Source organism: Suncus etruscus, chromosome 5, assembly GCF_024139225.1.
Source record: "Suncus etruscus isolate mSunEtr1 chromosome 5, mSunEtr1.pri.cur, whole genome shotgun sequence".
Lineage (NCBI taxonomy): Eukaryota > Metazoa > Chordata > Mammalia > Eulipotyphla > Soricidae > Suncus > Suncus etruscus.
Genome location: NC_064852.1, coordinates 12,595,097 through 12,622,170, shown reverse-complemented (window position 1 = coordinate 12,622,170; position 27,074 = coordinate 12,595,097). Strand labels below are relative to the sequence as shown.

Sequence of the window (27,074 nt, the reverse complement as noted above, 5' to 3'; positions counted from 1 at the left end):
ACTCGATACTATTTTAAAGTGTGTTATGGAGTGTCAGAGTTGGCTGTTGCTACCATATTTTTCCAGCTGGAATTCTGTGGATGCTCCCACACCTACTGGATTGACGAAGCCCCTGAAACTTGGATTTAAGTCACTTGCCTGTTATTGTCATCCTATGCAAGTACACGAGTCAAAGCCCAGAGCCCACTGAGCAGAGCCCGATGCAGCACAGCTGCTGTGGTGCTACTGGTTTACGGATGTTCCTTTGCGGCACCGTAACCTTTCTTCTGAATCCTAAAAATATTTACAAATTCCCAAAGGGCATTTGTTTGTTGTGTGTATTTAAGTCGCTCTGTGTGCAGATTTTCTGTTCTGAGTACTAAAGTAGAATTTTCTGGAACAGCTTTCTAGTATCAAAGGGTGTTAGGAAACAGTTAACCACAAACCTACCACCCCACGACAACCTGGTTTTTCTCTTGCCTTTCAGTCCGGGTACCTGGTGAAGAGATGCCCTTAATCAGAGGATGTACAATAAGATAGTTTTTTGTCTTTTGACACATGTAGAGTTTGTGCCTCTCTCCCTGCGCAGGGTTGCTCTCCTTGGCCCCTTTCTCCTTGGCTCAGTCCCCTGCCCTCCTACATGTTGAAAGAGAACCTGGGAATTGCTACCGTGAGTGAATTCAGTTTTAGTTCACGTTAGGGTGTGTCGTAAGGCAGACCTCAAATGATAGATTACGCAGAAGGCTCCGTAGATGTAGCTTCAGTAAGAAACGAATAAGTCTAATGTGAAAAAAGGCTCATGTTAAGTCAGGAGTTTTTATTATGAAAAACAAAGAAAAACTATATAATTAGTCCTTCCCCCAACTCCTCTCCCCCGGGTGATTTGACAGTAAGAGCGATGAATTACCCATAAGACCGAGGTGCCTGGGTTCTGGCCACTAGTGGGCCTGTGTTGGCGTCTGGCCAGGTGCCTGGAGCCTGCTCCTAATTTCCATGGCTGGAAGACACCTGTCTCATCCTCTGCATGGTGAATGTGTGGGTGCAACTCATCATTGTGGAGCCTGGGGACATGTCTCTCAGGCTCTCATGTCTCTCATGTTCCCCTTCCTGCGGCTTTCCCTGGGAGCAGAAAGGCCAGCTCCCCAGGCGGCATCTTCCCATTTCCTTTGAGGGGGATGTGGTTTGACCATTTGTCTGCTTTCCAACTTTCCTCATGGTGAGATGCTTCACCTCTCTGCTCTTGCAGTACTGAAGTTGGAGCGGAGTGCGGGGTTGGGGGGAGGCTGTCATCCCCGAGCTATAGCTGAGGCAGTTGTGAGGCAGTTGAGGCTCAGGAGACCTTGCAACGGCCTTCCAGCCAGAAGGTGTATGAGCTGGGATGAGAGCCCAGGACTTGGACTCCCTCCTCGATTGTGCTGTTGCAGTGAGTGGTGCAGGGTGTGATTCAGACCAAATGCAACTGGGTCCTTTCTCTGAAGGAAAAATTGGTTTCGCTCAATTACTTCTGTGCGTGGGGTTTGTTCCTGGCTTTGCTCTGTGACACTTCTGGGAGATGCTCAGGGTTCAAATTCATATGTGGCACCAAGATTTGAACCAGGGTTGTGGCCAGAGCTATAGCAAAGCGCTTCAACATTTGTACTAACACTTCGGAGTCTGATCATTTCTTTTTTTAAGGAAAGCATTGCTTGAGGCTTACAGGTTGATTATTGTGATAATTGAAAGGCCTGAAAAAGCCTTTGGCTTTTTTTTTTTTTTTTTAAGATTTTTTAGGCCATACCTGGCTGTGCTTGGGGCTTACTCCTGGCCTGTGTTCAGGGATCACCCCAGGTCAGTAATTTCAAGGGACTACATGGGGTGCTGGGAATTGAACCTTGTCAGCTGTGCGCAGGGCAAGTGGACCATGTCTTTGGCCTTGACTTTTCTTTATGAAAACTGGGAAAGGGGTTTGGTTGTATTTTTTTTTATAGACAAAATGTGGGTTCTTCTAATTCTCAGATTAATTAGCTTATTCTTTTAACTTGCCAGCTTTTCTTTATTAGGCAAACTGAAGTAGTGTCAGGAGAAGCTTGGGGACCATCTTTTGCTATTAGTTTGGCAGCATTCCTTGCAGCAGGCAGCATTGGCAAGGTATATAAAATTTTTATTTTTGCCCACTTATTCACATGGAGAATTAATATGAATAAAATTTGGAGACTCACATTCCTGGAAATGAGGCCCTTGGACAATTTAGGGATTCTAACTTAAGGAATAAACATTGCTATGCACCATCCGGGAAGACTTGGGGTCACTGCCAAGGCCATCCGGTAACAGCCGTTCTCTAGATGAACGGGTTATGCAGTGTTTAATTACTGCGCCTTACTTCTCAGTCCCAGCTTCCAGGGCCTCGGAGCAATTAGAGAGATCTGGGACATCGGAGTCAGCATCACAAATGGCTCACCTTGTGGGCACGCGGGTCTCGGAATCAAGCCGCCACAGGGGAACTCTGGAGGGAATTCAGACTTGGCACCTTCTCTGTATTTTTTATGATCAAGTGCAGCCTCTGTGCAGAAATTTCGCTATTTCTGCATAACTTGATTTTGAATAAAATAATTTTTTTTTGTTTTTGTTTTTGTTTTGGGGTCATATCCGGAAGCACTCACGGGACACTCCTGGCTCTATGTTCAGAAATCGCTCCTGGGAGGCTCGGGGACCATATGGGATGCCGGGATTCGAACCACCGGATCCCTTACCTGCATGCTATCTCTCCGGCCCCTTGTTTTTGGGGTTTTTTTTGGGGGGCCACAGTGGGCTGTGCTCAGGATTTACTTCTGGTTCTACACTTGAGAAACACTCCTAGTGGGATCAGGGAAGTCATGTGGGATGTTGGGGATTGAGTCCAGTTCAGCTGTGTAAAAGGTAAGCGCCCTCCCCTCTGTAATCTGGCTCTGTCCCCGATTCTGAAGTTTTCTGCACCGCATCCTCTTACTGTGCTACAAGATGACAAATGGGCTCCTGTGAAACTCTTAAGTCAGAGGTGAGCGTGGTAGAGCTAGGTTGAGCGCACAGGCCTGCGCAGAAGCTTCTTCACAGGGCCTGCAGGGCCTTGGTAGCTGTGTGGTTGCTGGAAATTCTTTCTCCTCACTCAAGTGGGCAGTGATTGTGTGCGGGCCCTCAGTGCTCACTACTCTGGTACAGAGGTGAGTGCTGGTCCTCCATCTCTGTGGACCAGGGCTTTGCTGTGGGGTAGGAGATTGAGCCTCCTGGTCAGTGACTGCCCAGAGCAGGCTTTTCTGTTAAGCACTTGAGGTGGAACTTAGATCCCTAGCAAAAGAGTTGGAAGCCCACTTGACCAGGGCGCGTCACTGTAGTTCTCTGAACCTCACTCGTCCTCCTCATTTCTGGAGAGGCTTTTGACCAGGGGTGCTCACACAATCACTGGGTTGCTGAAGTACTGTGTGGTGAGTTGGAACACTCTGTGAAGCCCGTCTGCCAAAGTGCTTTCCCTGTGCATCGCTTCTTTGGATGCCATTATATGAGAGGGGCAGGCAGGCTGAAAAGTGCCGGTCCTTAGGGTCAGACTTGGGCCTAGAGCTGAGGACCACTGTAGTTGTTAGTTGCTGGCTTGTAAGCCTTGACTTCTTCCATGGAAAGGAAATGAGAGGAGCTAGCCCTGTATGAAGAGTAAATGAGATATCAGGTGCCCAGTGAGAGGACCGCCGCAGAGCGACCGACCTTTGCCTTAGCAAGTGTGAGGCTGGTGAGGCTGAGAGTTTGATCCCTGGCACTGCCTCAGATGCCCAGGTTGGATCCCAGCAGCTTATTAGTTGTCAGGAATTCTCGGTGCCGCAAAAAAGTATGAGATCTCCGACCATTGAAATGTGTGACCTCGGCCATCACTGATACAAGGGGAAAAGGGGAGGGGAGAAAAATGAAATAACAAATGGTCCTCCAAAAGCAGAATGGGTTGCACGTAGCACTGCGTAGATAGATGTTCGGTGCCTGGTGTCTCGGTATTTTATTTTTAGTGCTAGCACATTCTGCATGCCGTTCTGTGTCCTCAGATTTCTCTGGCAGTTTTCTCTGCCTCGATGAATAAGAACAATGCATTTCAAAAGAGTTAAACTGTGCAGCGTATAGATTTTTCTGTCTTAAAATGAATGCTGCTGTGAAAGGACTGGAATAAAATACCTGGGCGCCAGGACACCCGTGAAAGGTGGATCCTGTATCCAATTGTGCTTGCTGCAGAGGCGGTACTAAGCCAATAGATGGTGCCATTCTGTTAGAGTGAGCGGATGCTTCTTCCAGAAGGCCCTTATGTAGGGCAGGGATTGTAACCATCAGCCCAGGCCAGTTGTTCTTGTACCAGGATTCCAGTGGACTTGGCTTTTGATTCTGCAGAAAACTATCGTCGCCTTCTCTCAAAGTCATCTGTGAGGACTAGTATTCATGTGTTCTCATGTTCTCTTTTCTGACACGACACTTGGTTGTGAAGTCTGCGCTGGCTTGCGTCCAGTCTGTATCTGTAGCTCAGCGCAGACCCTTGCTGGGAGTATATTTGAGAGCAAGGCTTTGCGGTGCACAGAGATAGTTTAAGCCCCGTGCTTGCAGTACATTTCAATACAGGTGAGGTCAACCAGTAACGCAGCTCTGCCTGTTCTTGCTTCACAACTGGCCCTGCTGTAGAAAAGTGTCTTTACACTCTTAGAACCCTTGCTTGGTGGGCACTTGCTTTCTATTGGACCTACTGTGTAGAGTCATGGCACATTAGAAAGCTTTTTACTTTGTGATTAGTGATACTTAGGATTGACTGTATAGTGCTAGGTGTGCAATTTTTGTTTTGTTTTATTTTGTTTTGGGGCCACCCCCAGCGGCACTTCTGGCTCTTTGCTCAGAAGTTGCTCCTGGCAAGCTCAGGAGACCATATGGAATGCCAGGAATTGAACCTGGGCTTGTCCCAGGTCAGCAGCTTGCAAGGCAAACGCCCTACCGCTGTGCTATCACTTCAGCCCTCGCTAGGTATACAATTTTGAGTAGGTTCCTTCACCTCTCATTTTGAAACTGGAAGTCAGACTGTCTAGTCTGCAGGTGAATTAAACAAGAAATTATACGTCACAGCACTTTGCAGATGTTTTTATCATGAATAGGATTCTTTATCATCTGCACATCAGCTCTGTGGGCCAGATCAGCCTTTCTTTGTGATTAAGACCATGTATGTGTTATATATCATCCAACTCTGTGGGCCTTTGTCTGGGAGGAATCTGAGGGACACAAAAGCTTGGAAAAAGCTGCAAAGGTGAGGTCCCTGTAATTAGGGATGTTTTCTGAAATGTGGACCTCTGTAAAACATGCCTTAGGAGGACCTATCAGAGGGTGCTGCTCTGAGCTCCGCAGCAGAATGAAGAAGCCCCTTCCTGCCCAGCAGAATGCTGAGTGGGAACTTCGTTTCCTGGCAGGATCTCATGATGCAGGAGACTGATGGAGAGAAGCACAAGGTGATTTCCATCCTCCTTCCTGTCCCCTGCATAGTCAGATGAGTTCCTGATTTGAAGGGTAGAGGTGTTCTGGTCTCATACTTTGGCATTCCATTAAAATGCATTAACAGTCTCTGAGTTTCCACCTTTGAGGCTTGGATGCCCCAGTAGTTAGTCTTTTCTGAGGAAGAGTGTTTATAATCTGTCAGGTCAATGAGACATGCCTGTTGCAATTTTAAGAAACATCCCTGTTCCTTTCAAGTGGTGCTTTAAATCATCTACTTGGAGTAGAATTTAACTCCTTTTCTGGGACTATATTGCTTTTGGAAAAGGAGCTGCAGCTTTTGAGAAGTCAGTTTTTGATAAATATGTTGTTGGGGTGCTTAAAAAATCCATTTCTGAGCATCTTAAATGGAATAATATTTTTATTCACTGGGAATAAAAGGTAGGTTTTCTGACATTGAGGTACACTTGCTGATGAAAAGGAAGCATTCTTCCCCCTCACGAGGGGTTTAAATGTAATACTCAGTGCTTACTCAGGAGTGAAAACATCAAATTAAACTGTTTATGCTGACAAAGGACAAATCTGGATTTCAGCAACCCATGCAAGATCGTCTGATTGCTTGGCCTGCCTCGCCTGGAAGCTTTTGGCCGAGACTTATAATGAAATGCGTGCATACAATTAAGCCACTTCAGGGTTTGTGCCCAGTTCCTGGAGCCAGGGTGGTGCTCCGATGCTCTCTAGTGGCTGAACACAGTTCCCTGGTCCCTTGTCCCTCAGAAATTAGCTCTTCACAGGGCCAGAGAGATAGCATGGAGGTAAGGCATTTGCCTTGCATGCAAATGGTTCAAATGGTCCCCTGAACCTGCCTGGGGTGATTTCTGAGCATAGAACCAGGAGTAACCCCTGAGTGCTGCTGAGTGTGACCCCAAAACCAAAAACAAACAAACAAACAAACAAAAAAATAACGAAATTGGCTCTTCACATCTTGGCTGGGTTGGCTTCCAGAGCCAGCCCTAATACCAGGAGACTGGGCCTCCACAGGCTGGAAGGGAGTGGAGTGAAAGATGATCTCTATGGTGAGTCTGAGGAAAGAACCACGTGTTGTGTCGTTGTCGTCCAGGCCGAATGGCCAGTTGACTGGCGAGGAACCTTTGCAAGTAATCGCTCTGCCGGGAGCGTCGACACTGATGGATTAGGGGCCTTCTCTGAGGTACTCTCCCATTGCCACCTGCAGTGTGCGCCTTGGCAGGAGCCACAGGGCCAAACAGTTCCTTGAGTGCTTCATGTGTCCTGCCCTGAGCAGAAGGAACTGCTCTTGTCTTGGGAAGAATAGCCATGTGGGTGTGGGTGTGTGTGTGGGGTGGGTGGAAATAGGGGAGGCCAAAGAAACCCCATTGCCTTGTAGCTCCCTGATTTGGGAAGAAGAGAGCTTGGCGCCTTCTGCTTCTGCTCAGACTGCCAAGCCTGGTCTTGCTGAGATTGAGTGTATCAGATGGCTTCCTCAGGACAGGGACAGTCCCTCTGAGGGACTGTGCCTCAGAGGCGTCACCGTAGCTGGCTTTCATTGAGCTGTCACTCCGTGCCAGAGATTCTGTGCGTGCTCGTCCCGTCTAGGTCTATGAGACAGGCTGTGAGGGAGATTTGTTCTGCGTCATCCCCAGTGTGTCGATCCTGCGTGCCAGGGTCGGCTGCTGGGAGTGCAGTGCTGGCTACATTCACACGGGGCCTGCTGGAATCTTGGTGATGTGGGAGGCGACCACAGGGATGAGGTGCTAGAGGCTCCAGCCCTGCCACAGTCTGCCCCCTCTGGGGGTACATGGCATGGTTTGTTGGAAGCAATGGGGGTCAGCGTACAGGGTGTAAGAGTGGTAGGACTGAGGCTCACATCTTGGCTCTCCTTAGCAAGTGCATTGCCTTTTTGTTTTGTTTTGTTTTTGGGTCACACCCAGCAGCACTCAGGGATTACTCCTGGCTTTATTCTCAGAAATCGCCCCAAGCAGGCTCGGGGGACCATATGGGATGCCGGGATTTGAACCACCGACCTTCTGCATGCAAGGCAAATGCACTACCTCCATGCTATCTCTCCGGTCCTGCATTGCCTTTTTTAAAACTGGTTGAACCTCGGTTTCCTTGTCTGTACAATGGGGAAGTTTCTATACAAGTCTAGGGCCAGGGCCTGACAGGCTCTTAATTAACGTCTTGTCTTATCCAGACTGAGAATGTGTGAGCATGGCCTTCTTACGAGGAGGACAGTTTACCTGGTGGCTTTTAAAGCCTCCAGAATTTGACTCGGAGCAGTAGGTTTTAGAAAATTATTCAATCTTTTATTGTTTCTTTGGCATATTTAATAACTTAGATTCTGGAATTGTTTGTGGGAGTGCCTTAATGAATTCCAATTTATAAAAGCAGCGTTTTGTGCTTTAAAATAGTATCCAAAAGCATGTTAATGCTGGTGTTTATACATAGAATAAAAGCAGTGTCTTAGAGAGTAACTGTCTTTTAATGTAGATCACATTTTGTCTTGGGTTGTTTTGCTCTTAGAAAAACACTGATTCAAATGGAAGCCTGTTTGTTGACAAGTTAGGGTCAGAAATGGAAATGGAGACTTTGTAATGCTTTGTTATTTTGCTTGTTTGATTGAGGCTCTGGTGGAACATAACTTGAGGGGTCCTGTTGAAGAACAAATGGCATCTATTTTGAAAGTTAAACATTTAGCTGAAATTCTAACCTCGTTTGAAATGCTAGAGGAAACTGCACAGATGAAGGTATGAAGTAGGTCTGTGGTTAGTCACTGCCGAAATAGGAAGAACTAAGTTGAAAAGCATGCTTTTTGGAACTGGAAACTAAGAAAGTACAATTCCTTCCCTGCTTTCCTTACCTCTTTCTCATCCCCCCCACCCCCACCCCATCTTGATTGCAAGCCTTTCACTTTGCTATGTAGGAAAATAAAGGAAACATTGGGCTCTTTTAAGTTCAGAAGATCAGGGTTCAAAGTCCCAGGGCCAGTCACTTTGGCAGTGTGATCTCGGTCATGTATTCATCTCAATGATCTGCCCCCTTTGGTAAAATCGGACACTTGCTATATGCCAAGCCTTAAGAGCAAACCACATTGGCGTGAGCTTGGACATTGCTCAGATGCCATGTGCATGGTGTTTATTGTGGCCATTTGGCAGACTTCTGGATAAGTGGGATCTGGCTTGTTGCTGATATATGCAAAAGACTTCATTCCTTATTGATTTACTTCTGTGGTGCCAGGCATTGAGCCCAGGGCATCCCATGTGCAAGGCATGTGCTGCACCACTGCACCGCCTCCCCAGCCCCAGGCCCCAGACTGCCTTCTGCACTGGGTAGAGCCAACTGCAGCATCAGTGTGTCAGGATCGGGGACTGAAGATCGAGGGCTTCTTGTCCTTGGAACTGTTGACTCCTGTGTGGTTGACCTTCAGTCTACTTTTCCCCCTGGCCCATAGGTCAGGACAACTAACATGTTGGTTTTGTTCCCCATCTCATCATACTGTCCACTTATTTCTTTTCTTGGTTTGTGTCTTTAAAATTGTAAGTAGGGATTGGAGAGATAGTACAGTGGGTAGGGTGCTTGCTTTGTATGCAGCCAGCCTTGGCTCTATCCCCACCACCCTATAGGGTCCTCTGAGTTTGCCAGGAGTAAGCCCTAAGCACTGCCAAGTGACCCCAAAACAAGCAAAATAGTTGCAAGTCATGCCTAGTCTTTGAATAAAAATGACAAAACACAAACAGAAAATAACAACATTCAGAAATAAGTCTCATTCTTTGATTCATGCTGGAGGATCATAGAGAGGCTAATCTCGGCATAGTTGGGGGCTCACTCAGCCCCAGCCATGCACACATGCCAAGTGTAGACCTGCGATTCCAGGTTTGTCTGCAATGTGTCATGATCATATCTGCTAATATGCTTGGGGAACAGGTGTCTGTTGTGACTACACCCTCCTCCCACCTCTTATCCAATTCTCCATCATAGAAGCTTTCTATTTCTAAAGACCGCATCCAGTGGTCATTAGAGGCCACAGAGGATTATCTCATGGTTTATTTCCTGTCTCCTGGAGGTTGGGACTTTTCTTTACTCACGCGATTTAACCTGACTAGTCATCTAGTGGGATTCTGTCATCAGCATTCTTCAGGTGTGTATCTGTTTCGCTTTCAGTGTCATGCTCCAGCTGTAGCATCACTTTTTTTTTTTTGGTGTGTATGTCCGGTTTTCTGATTTCCCAGTGAAGTTTCTAAAGTGCCCACTAGGGAAGTTCCATCGTTTGGCTTTCCCAAGAACATTTCTGTGCCCCTTTCATCACATCTTTGCCGACACTGGTCATTATTATTTTAATCTTTGCTGATCTAGAAGGTGGAGAAAGGTTCTTAAATTTCAGTTCCCATTTCTTTGATAACTATTGCAGTAGAATTGACTAGTGTTTCTGAATGTAGACGTGCCCCTGCCTTTGTTTGAGATTGCTGGCAGCTTTCTTTCATTGTGTCGAGATTTTACTGGAGCCATTTGTAGTTATTAATGTTCTGCATGCTACCTATATTTTCTGAGTTTCAGGGTTTACATATATATATATATTTTTTACATTACTGGAATTAAGTAATTATTTTAGCTTGCTATGAATAAAAGAAGATATTTTATTATAAAAGATTAACTTGAGGGGGCCGGAGAGATAGCATGGAGGTAAGGCGTTTGCCTTTCATGCAGGAGGTCATCGGTTCGAATCCCGGCGCCCCATATGGTCCCCTGTGCCTGCCAGGAGCAATTTCTGAGCCTGGAGCCAGGAATAACCCCTGAGCACTGCCAGGTGTGACCCAAAAACCAAAAAAAAAAAAAAAAAAAAAAAAAAGATTAACTTGAAGGTGAGACAGTGAGCTCAATGGCTGGTGCACTCCTTGCAGGCTAGTAGCCTAGGTTCAGTTCCTGGCACTGTGTGTCTCCCAAGTATTGGGGGGAAGTAACACCCCCACCATGTGATCTCTGGAGTACTGGAAGTGACCCCCTACAGAATTAGGGGTAGCCCCTGAGCACTGTTGAGTGTTTCCCCCAAATCAGAAAATTAAAATGAAAAAGATCAGCTTGCTCAGTGGCCCCTTTTCAGAATTTGTGCCTAAGGCCACTTTATAGATCTAGGGGAGAATCAGGCTCTGTCAGAGATGGGGCGCTGGCTACTTTCCAGGGTTTATAGGCATCTCTTGGAAAAACTCTTTTAAAAGAGCCTCAAGTAAGAATGGCAGAATCAGTGTGGTTCTCCTGCTGAGTGGCTGGTGGGCCTGGGGTGTGGTTCTTGCCCTCCAGGAGTGAAAGAAGACTGAGTGTGAATTCTTTCCCACATGTCTGGACAGTTTGTGTGTGGTTGAGCAAGTGTGTGCTGCGAGAGAGATGCGTGCCATTGAGGTGTGTGTGGTCTGCATGTTAGGTGCGCATCTATGAGAGCTGTATGTTGCATGTTAAGTGTGTGAAGTGTATATGTTGGCTGTGCTGTATGAGGGGTGTGTTTTTAAGGGGGGTAGTGTGAGTGGTATGTGGGTGTGAGGTGGTCTGAGCCGTGTGGAGGGAAGGGTTTGAGAGTAGGTGAGCTGGGTGTGTAAGAAGGTGTAGGTTTGTGAAGGGGAGCAAGGTGTGTGTGTAGGAGAGGGATGTATGCGGTCTGTGAGGGGATGGTAGGGGTGTCAAAGGAATGTGTGGAGAGGGTGTGTATCGGGGTTTATGAGGTACGTGAAGGGGCATATGGGGTGTAGTGTGTAGTGTGTGTGTGGGCAGGGGGTTTGTGAGCTGTTTGAAGGAGTGTGAAGTGTTTGAGGGGTGTTTAAAGGGTGTGTATGAGGTATGGGGTGTGTTGCAGGGTGTGTTTGAGGGGTGTGTCAGGGGGTAATCTGAGGTGTGTGGAGGAAATGCAAAGGGGTCTATGTCTGTCCGGATGTGGCGGGGATGCTCAGTGCCAGAGTCCGTGGGTATAACTGATGTGCATCACCCTCAGTGCTGAGTGTAGCCTCCACAACTATTGAAAAAATGGAATCACTGATGCCACTCCAATGCTTGGGATCCTAACCCTTTTACTGTCCAACACTGGTGACAGTTTAAAGGAGACAGTTTGGAGCACTATTGGTCCTTTAAAAGGAAAAGGAGCGGGTAGCCATGATTGTATTACTCTCTTGTTGTTTTGGGGCCACACATATTGCTGAGGGAATTATTCCTGGCTTTGCACTTAGGGATCAGGATCATGCCTGGCAGGTTCCAGACTAGGGATTCCAGGAGCAATTCCAGATTGGCTGCATGCAAGACCAGCAAGCGGCCTTCCTGCTGTACTGTGCTCCAGCTCCTGACGAAATCTAGTTTACAGTGGTGTTGGGAGAACACCCAGGGAGGCCCAAGTGCAGATTCAAAGGATGGACTCCCTTCCCTGAGCTGTTGTCTTTTCAGTGACTGGCCTGGAGATCACTGATACTTCCACTGAGCTGTCTGGAAGTTCTGTTGTAGAATTGGCACCAGCTGCGGTCATGCCATTTTTGAGTTGTGTATGAAAATCTCATTTTCGTTTTCTAAATAGCAGACAGTTTCCAAGAAACCTGTTGACAGAGTGACCGGCTGGCCATCTCCTAGCAGTTCTGCATGTTTCTGAAAAGGGGGCGCCAGAGTTCTTTCCCGCTAGACTGGCAACAGGAGCCAATGTCATTTGCAAGTGGCCTAAGAATTGTTTTTAATGTTGAATTTCTTTTTCAAGTTTATTTTGGAGTCCGTTCACCTTTGAAAATGTGATTTGAAGATTTAAAAATGACTGCTTTTCAGAACATGTGTATTGTGTGAACATGCGTGCATTGTGTGTGGGACTTGTGTGTGTACATGTGCTCTGTATGGGGAGAGTATGTACTGCTCAGGTACTCTAGAAAATGCACGTGCGGCGTGTGTGTGTGTGTGTGTGTGTGTGTGTGTGTGTGAGAGAGAGAGAGAGAGAGAGAGAGAGAGAGAGAGAGAAAGAGAGAGAGAGAATGAACTAGAAAACAATATGGATATGCCATGAAAATGTCCTCAGTTGTGGGGTAAAAAGAAAAAGGTGGTGGCCTGGAGAGATAGGGAGAGAGAGCATGGAGGTAAGGTGTTTGCCTTGCATGCAGAAGGACAGTGGTTCGAATCCCAGCATCCCAAATGGTTCCCTATGCCTGCCAGGGGTGATTTCTGAGCACACAGCCAGGACTGACCCCTGAGCATGCCTCCGGTCGTGACCCCAAAACGAAACAAACAAACAAACATACAAAAATAAAAGAAAAAAATGGAATGGCATTAATATTCAGAGACAATAGAGACTAAGGCCAGGAGGACCAGTCCATGAAAGGAAGCTTGCCACAATAGTGGGGAGTACAGTTAGAGCATTGAGAGTTGGAATGCTTTCAGCTGGGTGCTGAAAGGAGATATAGTGGTATGCTTGATACCCGTTCAGTAACAATATTGCAAACCGCTCTCTAAGAGGAAAAAAGTGAAGGGGGGAGAAAGAGAGAAAATGCCTGAGAGGCAGGCAAGGGGGAGGGCAGGAGGGAAACGGGACATTGGTGGCGGGAAATGTGCACTGGTGAAGGGTGTTGGGACACTGAGATTGAAACTCAATCATAAGCAACTTTTTAACTGTACTCACTTGACTCAGTTAAAGAATTTATTTAAAAAATTAAAAAAATGTAGCAGTGTGGGGTGTGTTCAGGGAGGAGTGTAGTATAAAGGGAAATAAAGGCTTTGTAAAGGGCCTTTGTGCTCATAGTTTACTTCTGCAGGGCTGTCTAGCTCCAAAACATGGCCCATTACCTGTCTGTGACACTCTGTAGTTTCTATACTGGAAAGACCTTTTTTGTTCTGAGAATCTAGAGTAGCAAATCATTTCCACTATTAGAGGGTTTTTGTTTTTGTTTGTGTTTTTCCATTCTTACATTTGAGCAGGAAGAAAGCTTTTTCTTTTTGGTTTTTGGACTGCACTCAGCAGTGCTGCTCAGGGATTACAGTTCCTGGCTCTGCACTTAGAATGACTCCTAGCAGGCTTCGGGGACCATATGGGATGCCGGGAATTAAACTGGGTTTGCAGCGTGCAAGGCAAATGGCCTGCCCACTATGCCGTCGCTCCGGCCCCAGAAAGTTTTTGATTAAGGAGTAATTATAATAGTGGGAGAAAAAATGTATTTCTTAAAGCATGGATGAAACTCAGCAGAAGGAAATTGATATGCTTAGGAAAAAATGCAAGTAAAATGAGTCTGCTTACTGTGTCGCTGCCAAAGGAAAGACAAGAGGAAAAAAAAAAAAAACAAACCCACAGGGCGAGTAGACTAATTTCTCTTTTTTTAAATTGTGTTTGGCTTTTAGACCACACCTGGCAGTGCTCAGGACTTAACTCGTGGCTCTGTGCTCCAGGAGCATTCCTGGCAGGGCTTGGGGATAGAGGGATAGGGCAGGGCCAAGGGTCTTAATCTCCAGCACTGTGCCCTGACCCCTCTGTCTGTACCATCTCCTGCCCCCAGGCGAATACTTTTTTGAGGGAAGGTGCCAGTAAAAAGCAGGTCTATTGTTCTTGAATGCTAATGAGTGAGTTTGCCTGCCAAGTGAGGAGCAGTTAAGGATTCGCCTGGCCTTCCCCTGGCCTTTGTGAGTGGTGGTTGCGGGTCTCTGCGTTTACAGCCTTGCTAGCTGCAGAGATGCTGAGGCAGGTGGGCAAGGCAGCACAGGCGCTCTCGGGCCGCAGCTCTGCGGTAGTAGTTGGTTTCTGGAAATCTCTCTGAGGTTTCCAGAGTCGCATTTCCCCTCTTTCTCCATGATGGCTGTCTTTTGTTCCCCACACAAAACTAGCTCCTTGTTTACCGAGAAATCTGAGCCTGACAGGCTGGCACTGGCACTCGGGAGCCTTTCTTTCTCCACTTCTCACCCTGAGTCTGGGGTAAATGTGTGACCCCACACCCACGAGGGTGGCATTTGACCCCTTTCCCCCAAATTTCCACGTTGACTAAGAGGTCTGATTTTGAGGAATTTGCTCTGGCATGTATGCTATTAATTTTGATCTTCCTTTCAGCGGGCTTTTGCTATCCTTCTATATATGGCCACTTTGTCTTTTTCTTTAGGAGCAAAAAGCGAGGGATTGGGAAAGGGGGTTGGTTGCCTTTTGCTCCCGAAGCCTAAATGAATAGTCATCGCTTGTAATGCCGGTTCCCACCCGAAGTCTCCTACTGCTTTAGCTGTGATGTATCCAGTGCGGGGAAGGTAATGATCCTCAACCGCAGCAATATTCTCTAACAGGAGTATCTGTCATATTCATCGGGATTACCATGTTCATTGATTTGTGTCTGTAAATCTGCTGCTTCTACCCTTTAAATTTGATCTATAATTGGACCTCCTTAAATGGTTCAGATAAGGTAGTCTGTATTTTCTCAAGGCGGCCTGGCTGTCAGCGGCTCCTTTTTCATTATACATTCAGCAGACTTGATAAAATCAGCAGGACACCTCATTTGAAACTGTTTAATCGCTGCCTTTTTCCTTTGCTAAACCATTGAGGTGGTCAAGCGATGTACACAAATCATTTTAAATAGAAAATATGGTTTTCTCTATGACCCAGCTAAAGAGATAGTGTTATGCAAAACAAGTTAAAAAGTAATAAATGCCAAAAAAATCTTCTAATTGGAGTAAAAAATTGTGGGCAACTCTTTTCCTTTCTCCAAAAGTAGTGTCTCCTGAAATACTGCCAGAACCCTGTAAAGACAAGATGATAGTTTCCTAAAGATTCTCTGGTTTCCGAACAAAGCAAGTATAAATTCTCACATAGTGCCGAGCTCCCTTTTACGTCCGTTCAAGGGAGCCCTGCTTATTTGTGACGCCTTTGCATCCTACTTGCATAGGGAGGAATCAGCTCTCTGTTAATATCTGTGCAGCCTAACCTTTCAGCCGTTCGTTTGCTATTGTGATAATAAATTTTGTTTCTTTGTCTGTCATTTTGTCTACTCAGCTGTTACTCTTCAAAGTACAAACTAAAAATAATAGCTCCAAATAAATGCCACCTAATAAAGTGCTTTACAGTTGCAGCTGGAATAACCTGGTAGCTGCGGCTCGCAGTCCTATTACCATTGCCGGGGCTCTAGTCTCTTCCCTGCGTGTCAAGGTGACTTTACCAGGACCGGCTCATTAAAACAATCTATTCTTCCTAACTGGCTTGGTATTTAGCGCTATACCCAGCAGCCTGCCAAGACACAATTGTGGAGCGCCAGCTTCACAGCAGAGGGGATGTGAAATTATGCAGCATTCGTGTGCGGGGGTTTGGGTTGGGGGGGGGTTAACAGATCCTCCATAACCTCCTTTTCCTTCTCCAGCATTTTATTGCGAATAATTTGCAATGATTCCTGTTGGTAGTAGAAGTAGGTCCGGTGGCAGGTTTGCCTGAGATAGTGGTTAGTGTGTCTCCAGGCTTTTGAAGAGCAGCGTTTACCTGGTTTATGTGACCCTTTAGGACTAATATTTACACTGTACTTGAGTGTGATGCCAGGCGTGGGCACCATTTCTGCTGCCCTGAGGTCGGCTGGAGGTGGAGAAGCCGGGGGTCGATATGAACTCTAAAAGTGCCTCTTTCTTTTGCAGGTTCTGGCTCCTTGGCTGCGATGGCTGTGTTTGAAGATAAATTTAGGCCTAACATGGAGGTACGTAAGGCCGTGCAGTTAGTTGTCTTTGCTTTGGGTGTTTCTCCAGTTGTGTGTTGGTCATGTAAAATGAGCGCTAAGCCTGCCTGTTAGTTGGAATGCTCCTTGGCATGGACCCTGTATTTGCTCAGGCCAGATGCTTGGAAAGCTTCCTTCTGGAGTGGGCCCTGCTCTGTGCTCCCTGGGGCTGGAGGGATTTTGGCTCTGGCTTTGCTGTCTAGGAACTCTTGGGCTCTACGTGCTGTGGTAGAGTAGAATGTTTGCTTGTCCACCAGCCTTCCTGTGTCATATAATCTCTAAATGACAAGGACTGTAAGAATAGAGAAGCTCTGCGTGTGAATGTTTGTGGGTTTTTTTTTTTTGCATATCATACTGACCTGGCCTTAAGAATGGGACCAGTTTGAAATTCCCTGTAATTGCTCTGCATGTGGCTGAGGAGGGGACAAGACGAAGTCTTCTTGAGTGTGATGGCTCAGGTGTTCTAGATGTAAGAAATGCTGTTATTAAATTTCCTTTGATAGCAGGGGAAGTGTTATGCTCTGAATCCCATCCAACTGGGTCTGCCTTAATGATAGGTGTTGCCTGCTCCCTTCCCCCTATTTGTGGCTTTCTTTCCAGCCTTCAGGACAAGCCCAAGGGTGTTTCACAGTCTCTAAAGGAAATGCAGTCCTGGGGCTACTGTGCTCCACTGTTTCAGCCTCACTCTCAGCCGACTGGTAGACCCTAGTCCCGAGGTATCTTTATTTGATTTTGACCGATATTAGCTTTTCTTTTCTTTTTTTAAATGCAGCACATCAACTTCTTCTCAACAGTTCATATGCTGTTTAGGAGCAGTTTGCCCTGAGCTTCATTGTGTGGGCTTTGGCCTTGCAGGATGGTTTTGTTCAGCTACCAGAGGCGGTCTCTGGGAATCATTTCTTGGCGGCGCTTTATGCCCAGTCATCTTTGGACAGGATTGAGTATTTGAAAAAATGTTTGTTCTTTTACCAGCTCATTGTTATAGGCATGCAGAGTGCCATTGGAATGGTTGGTGCTCTGTCTGCCCTTGAGGTCTCTGCCAAGGTCCTGGAGGGCCACAGCATATGTGGGACTGTGGCTTGCTGGCTCTGCCAGGCCAGGCAAGCACTGCCAGCGCCACCTTCCCCTTGGTGCCCGAGGAGAAACACACAAAAGGGACTTACTTGGTCCCGATGGTTGAAGGCTGTCCCTGTCTAGAATCCGTGCGGGAATTCAAGTGTGTGACCGAAGCTAGGTTGTGGCAAGGCATTGTATGTGAAGCACAAGCGTGTCTTGCTCCAATTAAGAATAGTAAACAGGTCCAGGCACCAAACATAAATGAGATTAGGATTCTGTTCTCATTTCTCAATGTGAAAATTTATTCCCATATCAGCACTATTTTCTGTTTGGGGTCCTTAAGCACACAGAGAAAAATTAAGATACACTGGTTATTTAAAAAGAAAGAAGGAAAAAGATCTTACAGTTTTCTAAGGGAGGAGATAGTTCTTAAGTCTCTACAAATCCATTAGGACTAACAAAGGTGTCAGGAGTGCAACTGATGATTTTTGTTCAGAAAAATCACCTCCGTGATGTCAGGCCCTCCTGTAAAGCACATTAATCTTTTCACATTTTCTCGAAAGCTTTGTCTATTTTCAATTGATTGGAACCTCCGTCTGTTAAAGAAAAATGGGAATCGCAGAAAATGTTGAAAGTGTGAAGCGTATTAAGAGTGACTTGATGTGCTGCTGAAGTGATTTTGCATTATTTATTTAGAACTTGGGTCTGAAGCCATGCATTCAGTGCCCATGTGAGTGGGGGGCTGTCACCATCCTTTCGATGGAAGTTCTGAGACCATCCACTCGAAGGTGACTCTTTGGATTCATTTTATCCAGACCGTCACCCATGTCCTGGCGTGCAGTAGCTGCGAGACCTTCCAGTGGGTTTCGAGCTCCCATTTCACACGGATCACTAACATTTACAACTGCGGCTCGGGTTTTTGTTCCTGAAGTGATTGAAACTCGGTGCAGACTGACAACTCAAGATCACTTGCTTCCACGGCTGGTGCTGGTAGTACCTGCCTCTCAGGGAAGTGAGCTTACAAGTGAATGAAAGGCAAATAGTAGAATAACAGTTGTCAGATAAGACTCGAAAACTCTAAAGAGATGTTAACAGGCACTAAAGAAACACGTTGCTTAGACCAGACAGCTCACCGCTGCCGACCTGGCTTCCTTTTGGCGCGAAGAAGTGCCGGGTGCCTGGCTGCTCTGAACAGCTGAGGGTTACCATGTGGTTGTGACAGAGGCTGTGACCAACTGCCACTTTTGGCTCAGTTTTTTCCAAGAACTTGTGGACTCATAGGCATTTTGGTTTCATATTTCCTGACTTTTGGTGTTGCTTCTTTCCAAGAAGATTTTCTGTCTTTCTGTGGCAAGAAGCCCTCTAACTTTCTGCAACTTGCTGCTTTGTTGAGACTGCAGGGCTGGATGAGTAACTTTGAGAGGGATTCTGGGCACATCTCAAGCAGAAACCCAGGAGGCCACCATCGCCGTCAAGTGGATTGGGCATTGCCAGCTCAGTAATTGCACCAGCCCCTCCCTCCCTCCCTCCCTCCCTCCCTCCCTCCCTCCCTCCCTCCCTCCCTCCCTCCCTCCCTCCCTCCCTCCTTCCCCCCCTCTCTCTTTCTCTCTTTTTCTCAATCTCTTAATCTCTTTCTCTCTCTCAATCTCTTTATCTCTCTCTCTCTTTCTCTCCCTCTCTCTCCCCCCTTTTCCCCTCTCCCTCGCTTTCCTCCCCCCAATAGTTCCCAATTTTGTGCCATGCAGTGGTTTTTATTTTAGGTCACTGTATTTTAGAACTAACCAAGGAGCAGAAGTTCAAAGTCTCTTTGGAACTTCACACTTCTACCTTGGAGGTGCCTGGCTTCCATATGAGTATTTCTGGAAACTGGGCCCCTCCCTCCATAAAGATCTTGCATGTTTTCTTTGCCCTTATTGCATCACCAGCCACTACTAAGCACTTGAATGTGGCTAATCTGAGGTGAGAGGTGCTGAAAGAAGAAAATCATACCCCAGAGTTCAAAGACTTACAATAAACACAGTTAAATATGTCACTAACGTCTTGGGAACAGAGGGATTGTACTAAGGGTATCACACTTGCCGTGTTGAGAGCAGGCCCCACTTTGGTCATCAGCACCTCATATGGTTGATCCCTTGAGCACTAGCCCTGAGCATTGAGTGCTTTGGCCTAAGACCCAATATAAAATAGGGCCAGAACGATAGTTCAGCAGTAGTGCATTTGCCTTGCATGCAGCCGATCTGGGTTCAATTTCCAGCATCCCAATGTGTTCCCCAAAGGGCCCCCCCAGTGATTTCTGAGCAGAGAGCCTGAGATAACCTCTGAGCATTGTTAAGTGTGGCCTATACTCCACCCTCCCAAGAGTAATAAAATCAGTGCTGAAGACATGATGAACCAATACTATTTTAAGTAATTTGGGTTAAGCTAAAATGTCATTAAGGTTAGTTTCACTGTTTTGTTTTTAAAGATGTAGATAGGGCTAGAGCCAATAGCACAGCAGGATAGGTCACTTGCCTTACATTAGTTGACCTAGGTTCAATCCCTGGCATAAGATATGATTCTCTGAGCACTAGCAGAAGTAAATCCTGACTTTAGAGCCAGGAGTAATCCCTGAGCATCACTGGGTGTGGCCCCCAAACAAACATAGATGCAATAATAGAAAATTTCAACCTATTTGTGTGCTTCGCAGACTGTTTGGACAGGACTAGTCTATCACTGCTTCTTTTTCTTGTCTTTCTTGAGGGGCCTCCCAACCCTTGCCTAAGGGAGACCAGGGCCACTCACTATGATACAGGCTCATTTCGAGGGCCTGGGGATGTGGAGCTGTGAGAGCCCTGTGGTGCAAGGGACCACCAGGCCCGAATCCGAGGATCCTCAGACTTCTCAGGGATCTGCCTGGGGATGCTGGAGGGCACTGTGTGGTGGTGGGAGGTTAAACCTTGTCAGGTACATTTCTCAAACTGGGCATTTGCTCAGCGCACTACTGTTTAGATGCCACCTGTTCTGCTATTTGTCTCTAAAGTTCACTTGTTTACAGATGTAGGTATCATTTGCATGCAGTAAAACCAGTGTCAGAGTTCAGTTTGGTCAGTTTGGGCATTTCTAATGACCACCCCATGAGGCAGAATATTATTGCAGAAGTGTCTCTTTCCAGCAACCACTTTACCTTTTAAATCGAAACTTATTGTTCATTTTTATTTATTTATTTATTTATTTATTTATTTATTTATTTATTTATTTATTTATTTATTTTGGGGTCACCCCCAGCAATGCAAGGCAAGTACACAAAGTACCTGCTGTACTATTGTTCTGGCCCTTAAATTTCTTTTTTCTTTTTTGTTTTTTGGGTCATACCTAACAGTGCTCAGAGGTTACTCCTGGCTCTGCACTCAGGGGTCATTCTTGGCGTTGCTTGGGGGACCATATGGGATGCCAGGGATTGAACTTGGGTCAGCTGCGTGCAAGGCAAATGCCCTTATCTGCTGTACTATTGCTACGGCCCCTTACACTTGTTTTTAAAATGCAGTGTGACTGGTCTGTTGTGCTGGTTGTTTTTCCTAAGGCACGTGAAAATGAGTGCTTACTACTTGTATAAACAAAAGGGGCTCCTTCATTCCCACCAAGCATGAGCCCCTCAGGGCTGTAAATCCTTAGCCCTAGGGAGAACAGAGCTACCTTCTCCATCGTGTCCTTCGCTCTGCTCCCTGCTGTGACCAAGTTGGTGTGTCCTGCCTGCTCTTGTGTGTCAGCCCCGCTGTGTCCAGAATCTCTTTCTCATTTGTGTCCCTGTGCTCCATCGTACTTACCTGTTCCATTGTTTCCAGCTAATTTTAGAAGGGCTCCCCCATTTGCCTGCGTGAGAGACCCTTGAGGTCAGGGGCCACTGAAATCATCTCTGTTCTTTGGCTCTTGGTATTTTCCAAACATGTTTGTTGAGACAGGACAACCCTGAACACAAACAAAATCTGAGTCATCAAGAATCACCTGGGAAATAGAAGGGACTTTTCTTTCTGCTAGAAATTGCTGAAGGTTGGTTTTTTTTTTTTTTGGTGATAACAGAAGATAAATAACGGGTCCACTTCTCAAATATATACAGTTTCGGGGCAGTCAACAAAGCAAACACCCCATTAAGTACACAGGCAGAATGGAGCTGGGGCAAAGGGCAAGTGTTCACTGGGAAAGTGCCTGCCAGAAAGCAGAAGCCGAAACCCAGCCTGGCTGTCTGAGTGTGCGACAGGGCCCGTTGCCCTTTGTGGTTACCCGGGCCAGCCGCTCTCCTCGCCAAGGTCAAGCCTCGTGCAAGGTTTCAGCAAAAAATGCCAACTAGGGCCCGGAGAGATAGCACAGCGGCGTTTGCCTTGCAAGCAGCCGATCCAGGACCTAAGGTGGTTGGTTTGAATCCCGGTGTCCCATATGGTCCCCCGTGCCTGCCAGGAGCTATTTCTGAGCAGACAGCCAGGAGTAACCCCTGAACACCGCCGGGTGTGGCCCAAAAACAAAAACAAAAACAAAAAAGCCAACTAAACATGACATTCACGGTGGCCAGAAACCTTGCCAGCCTCTCCTGGTGATAGCCCTGCCCCTGCTAGGGGGTCTGCATCGTTTTCATTTGCTCCTTTGGGCTCTCAGGGCCACATTTTCTTCCTCACACCCTGCTTGCTGCCCGGTCTTTGGAGCAGTTGGGGAACTTCCCCTTCAGTGTTCACTGCTCTGAGATTGTCTCCCCTGTTGGTACTGATCCTCAGGCTTATTCTTAGAGAGGCATTTGCCTGTGTCTTAGCAGGACAGTGGGCTCATTTACACGACACGGGGTCAGTATCAGAGGCTTTTATTTTATTCTTGGTTTTGCTGTCGATGAGTTGCATGGATCTTCTCGATTTTTAATTTTTCCCCCTTCCTCTGTGGTTAAGGTTGGCATTGGAATTAAGCCCATCTTCATTTTGATACTTGACTAGCTGGACAGGAAATTGGTGATAACCACATTGGCCTTTAGAGACCATTTTGTGATGTGAAAGGAATTTGGCCACAGTACCTGGAAACACAGTGTTAGCTTTGAGAACACAATACATGTTTAAGTGTGTATATGTATTTTTGGATTTGGGGCAAAAAAAAAAGAAAGAAAAATCACTGTGATAGCAAAAATAAGAACATTGCAGGGAATGAAGGCAACGAATCAGACCTCCTGGCTTCAGAACCCCTTGGTTCTGTCCTGTGTCTGTGTCAGAGGGGCTGTTTGCATTTAGCCCAGTGTGAAATTCCAAGTCCTGAAGATGATAATTCATTAAAATGGGTAGAAGATGACTCTTTAGCCTGTCAAGATCAATACTGTCCCCTTTGCACTAATTGTCAGGATCTCGTGTGGGGGCCGCTGAAGGGTAGTGGGGTGCGGCAGGACCCTCATATCACAGGGAGATGATTCAAAGGCAAACTGTCCTGCACCCTCTGGTAGTGACTTGCAAATTAGCATCTGGAATCTAATTAAACAAGCTTAATGAAAGCAGAAGCTGAATGCTGCTGGAAAAGACAATCGGCTGCCCCCCCCCCCCCTTCTCTGGTACCTTCGCAAGACTATTGAAGTTGGTCACCCAAACACATCGTGCGGGCATGGCTTAAAAAATTAGCATTTATTTGAAGCCGAGAAACTGTTTTTCATTCTGTTCTGCATTTGGCATGCTCTGGCGTCCCCTGAGAGCCATGCCACAGCAGATAGAGCACAATATTTATAAATCCATGACAGGCAATAATAGCAACTTGAAAAATTCTTTTGCTAGAATCTCAAGTTGAGAGCTGCCAAAAGCTGAGAGGATCAGATGTGCAGAGGCAGCTGCTGTGCCTTACAGTTAGAATCCGAGACTTTGAAGATGCTCAGCTTCAAGAAACGGAGACTGCAGGCCTCGCCAATTTCTGCAGGTTTCTAGAGCTCAGGCTCTCTGCCTTTTGAAGATGAGTTGCCGAGGCTTCTGCCACTGCCTGAGGCGTGCTCACACCAGCAGGATTCTCCCCTCTCCCCCTCCACACCCCATTTCATCACCCTCATCCTGGGTCTCCAGTGTTCAGCAGCACATGCTCCATTCAGCAGGTCCAGTGCCGAGGGCCCTTTGGCTTGTGCAGAGCTCAGGGCCCAGGGACGTGGACTCGACCTAGGCTCTCCAGTGAGAAACCTTGGAGGTAGATGGTGACGTGTACAAATACCATTTTAGTCGGTCGAAATCATCACACTGCTAACACCGGGCCCAGGGAGATACATAAAGCCGGGATTCCGATTCCGAAGGCTGTTGTTGCCTCCCAGACCCGATGCCAGGTACCTTGGCTGCTGAGGAAACAATTTATCAATCACTGCAGGTAGCAGCAGCACCACTGAAACTCAAGAAAGTGGGTACCAATTTTGGACCTAGACAGTACATTTTTTTAAAATTTGTTTAGCTAAAGCCAGCGGTGCTTAGGGGTTGCTCTTGGCTCTGCACTCAGGAATTAGTCCTGGTGGGCTCAGTGGACCATATGGGATGCTGGTGGTCAACCCAGGTCAGGAGCATGCAAGGCAAATGCCCTGCCTATTGTGCTATCGCTCAGGGCCCCCGACAGTAAATCTAGAAAGAACTGTCTGGTTTCCATATCCCCTACCCCGAACCCTTTTTAATGTTCAGTAGTTTGAAAGTCACCCAAGTTACAGGCTCATTGGTGCTTTTTCAGGGGGATAGCAGCCAGAGAATTCTGCATGATTTGGATTTGAAAAAGGATCTATTCTATTTGCTGAAAAGACTGGTCCCCAAGGCACACAGGACTTAGGTTCGTGATGGTCAGATAGGGAGTGCATGCTCAGGGTTGGGCTGGCCTGCGAGTCTCCTCCCCCTGTCCTGGGCATGATGCTGGGCACGCACGGCCTTAGACTGCTCAGTGGCCGATGGGCATCTCGAGACCAAGCCTGCAGGTTGCTGTCAGGATTAGATGTGGTCTGTAAAACACCTCATATGGTGCCGCACACAAAATTGGCTCTAAAATATGGCAGCTGCTCCTGTTTTTCAGTCAGTCATTCAGTAGTAGGATGCAGATATCACATAGCAACGACTAACGTTATTTGTACTTGTACTGGGCTTGGCAAATTATGGCATAATCTAGATGGATGGGAATCATCTTTCCTGTCCTAAAACTGGGAGACAGACCTATGTAGTGTGCAGAATGAGAGCCGGCAGAGCCCTTCAACACAGGCCGTGGACATTCTGGCCTTTTGCTATGGGGGAAGGTATAGCACACACTGTCAAAATAAATAGCTGGAGCTTATGCTGTGCCAAGCCATTGTCTTAACGGTCTTTTCTTCGTTTTCACAATCACGTGACGTTTAGAGCATGAGTGTAGGGAGGTAAGGACTCGTACATCCGGGCAGCGATGCCTTGGTGGTTTCAGTGCAGTCAGGCTGGCTGTGGACCCTACTATGTGATGGATCCCTAAAGCGCAACCTCTGCTCGACTGGCAATGCTTTGACAACTGGGAAGATATCCTGGTCGAGGTACAGTGTCAGTTACTCGCTGAGTTCTTATGGAGAGGGTAGAAGGCCGGACATGGCAGAGGAGGCCTGTAAGCATCTGGGCGAGCTCAGCCATGGGAAGAAAATCTGAAGTACAGAGATCGTGAGGCCAGGAAGTAAGCCAAGTGATCACATGGCTCAGGGTGATGAGTTGAACTCCAAGCTTGAACCCCGACAGCATATGGCCGCCCGAGCACTGCTAGGTATAGCCCTGGAGGTTCCTGGGCACTGCTGGACCTGAGCGCCAACAGTCTGGTCTAGTGAGCTGAGGATTACCAGAAGTGACTCCAAGGCTCCTGAGCACCCCGTGCACCACAAAAAGGGCCATTGGAAAATAAATGGAATCATTTGGTTGTGGAAAATATTTCTTTTGGATTCTACACTCCCCAACTTTTAGCTGTTCTACACCCGAATACTCTGTAACTCTCCCCCTTAAAGTTTATTATCATCATTGCTTTTTGGGCCACACCCAGCAGCGTTCAGGGGTTACACCTAGCTATGTGCTCAGAAATTGCTCCTGGCAGGCTCAGGGGACCGTATGGGATACCAGGGATCAAACCCGGGTTTGTCCCGGTTCAGCTACATGCAAGACAAATGCACTGCCATTGTGTTATCACTCCAGCCCTACCTCCATGTTATCTCTCCGCCCCCCCCTATTATTATAAGCTTTTAAGGAATTATTTTTTCTCTAGAGCTACTGTTCAGATAGCGTCTCTCTTCACATGCAGTTACGAGGCCTTGGCCTCTTTAAATACCGGTGAATGCCACTTGTCCACTTGAGGCACATCATGAATATTTCTTGGACAGAAATAAAGAAAATAAGCAAGACTCTTGTATTTGAATAATGAGGTGCTCTTTTCTCCCCCCAACTGCCAAAACTTTTTTTATCTTCGTCAACAATTGCTCTGTCTTCCGTCTTATCTGGGTTGCATCTGTGTGACTTGGAGCTCAGGGGCCCTGACAAGCAGCATCTGAATTCTGTATTCATTAGTGATCCTGATCCGAATGCTCTGTCCCTGCCACGGGGGCTCAGGTGTGGAAGCTGCTGGCTAATCCTGCCAGCTGACATTCGGAGGTTTAATGACTCCATGGGAAGGTGACCACTCACTGGGAGGTTTGCTGGCAGAACCCACCCAGCAGACAATGGAGATCAAGGAAGACGATCAGTGTTTTGCCGGAGCTCCTTCCTGTGTGACTTGAACCCCATTGGCATCAAACACAGTTTAAAGTCAATGCAGAAGGGAATGAAAAAAAATCTGACCTTCAATGACCATCATAAGCCATGATTTTCCTGTCTGGATATTGTTGATGTCTCGCTGTCTTTCTTGTAACACTTTAATAGTTATCAGTCTAATGAGTTGAACTTTTCCAGGTTTTTAGATCTTCAAGTTAAGTGTGGTTGTGAAATTTGTTTAGGTATCTTTGGCTGTCTGAGGAATAATATATGGTCTGGACAGAAATGCTTTGTAGGGGCCGGAGAGATAGCATGGAGGTAAGGCGTTTTGCCTTTCATGCAGAAGGTCATAGGTTTGAATCCCGGTGTCCCATACGGTCCCCCATGCATGGAGCCATGCTCAGGAGTAACCCCTGAGCACTGCCGGGTGTGACCCAAAAACCACCAAAAAAAAAATGCTTTGTAAACATTTATGCTGACATTTTTGTTTATTGCGATCTTTATCTTAGCACTTCAAACATTGTGGTTAGAATGTGATTCATTGACTTAGAGCCTGGCTCATGATGGTTGATACTTTTTCGGTCCTGATCCCTTGTTTTAACAACAGCTTCATTGAGAGATAATTTTCATCCCTTTTGGTTTCTTTAGTACATGAACAGAATTATACCATTATCAAGATTTTGGGACTTGTTATCCTCCTCAAAGGGAGCCATGTACCTGTTAGCTATCACTCTTCAGGTGCCTCGTCGTCTTCCCACCCTGAGATGGTAACTTAACTGTGTTCGAGGACTTGCCTGCTGTGGACATTTTGTGGAATGTGAATCATAACAACTGATCATTTGTGACTGAAGTCTTTTGTGTACAGTACTTTTATATTTTGTTGGTTTCCGTTTGTATTGGTGTACCATTCCCGTTAGTGCTCAGGGAGTTCCTGGGCTAATCCCAGCAGATCTTGCTGGCAGGGCAGGCTGGATAGTTCATTGTCCACTTGGAGAGACTGGCAACTAGGGCTAAGAAGCCTGGCAGTGCTGATGGTGGGCATGCTATGCTAGGGATCAAACACAGGGCCTTGTGCGTTTCAAATCTGGTTCCAGCCTTTGAGCCATTTCTCCTACCCTTCCTTCCCATTTTTTGGTTGAATAGCAGGGTTTTGGTTTTGGGCCAACTCAGAGATGCTCAGGGCTTGTTCTTGACTCTCTGTTGA

General features: G+C 46.7%; 1 protein-coding gene across 1 annotated transcript in view; it reads left to right on the top strand.

Moving 5' to 3' along the window:
- Positions 1-27,074, top strand: part of PSMB7 (proteasome 20S subunit beta 7) — a 61,330-nt gene that overhangs the window by 17,200 nt on the left and 17,056 nt on the right. The window contains exon 6 of the mRNA XM_049774213.1: positions 16,045-16,103. Coding sequence (XP_049630170.1) covers positions 16,045-16,103 — 59 coding nt within the window. The remainder of the gene's footprint in view (positions 1-16,044; positions 16,104-27,074) is intronic.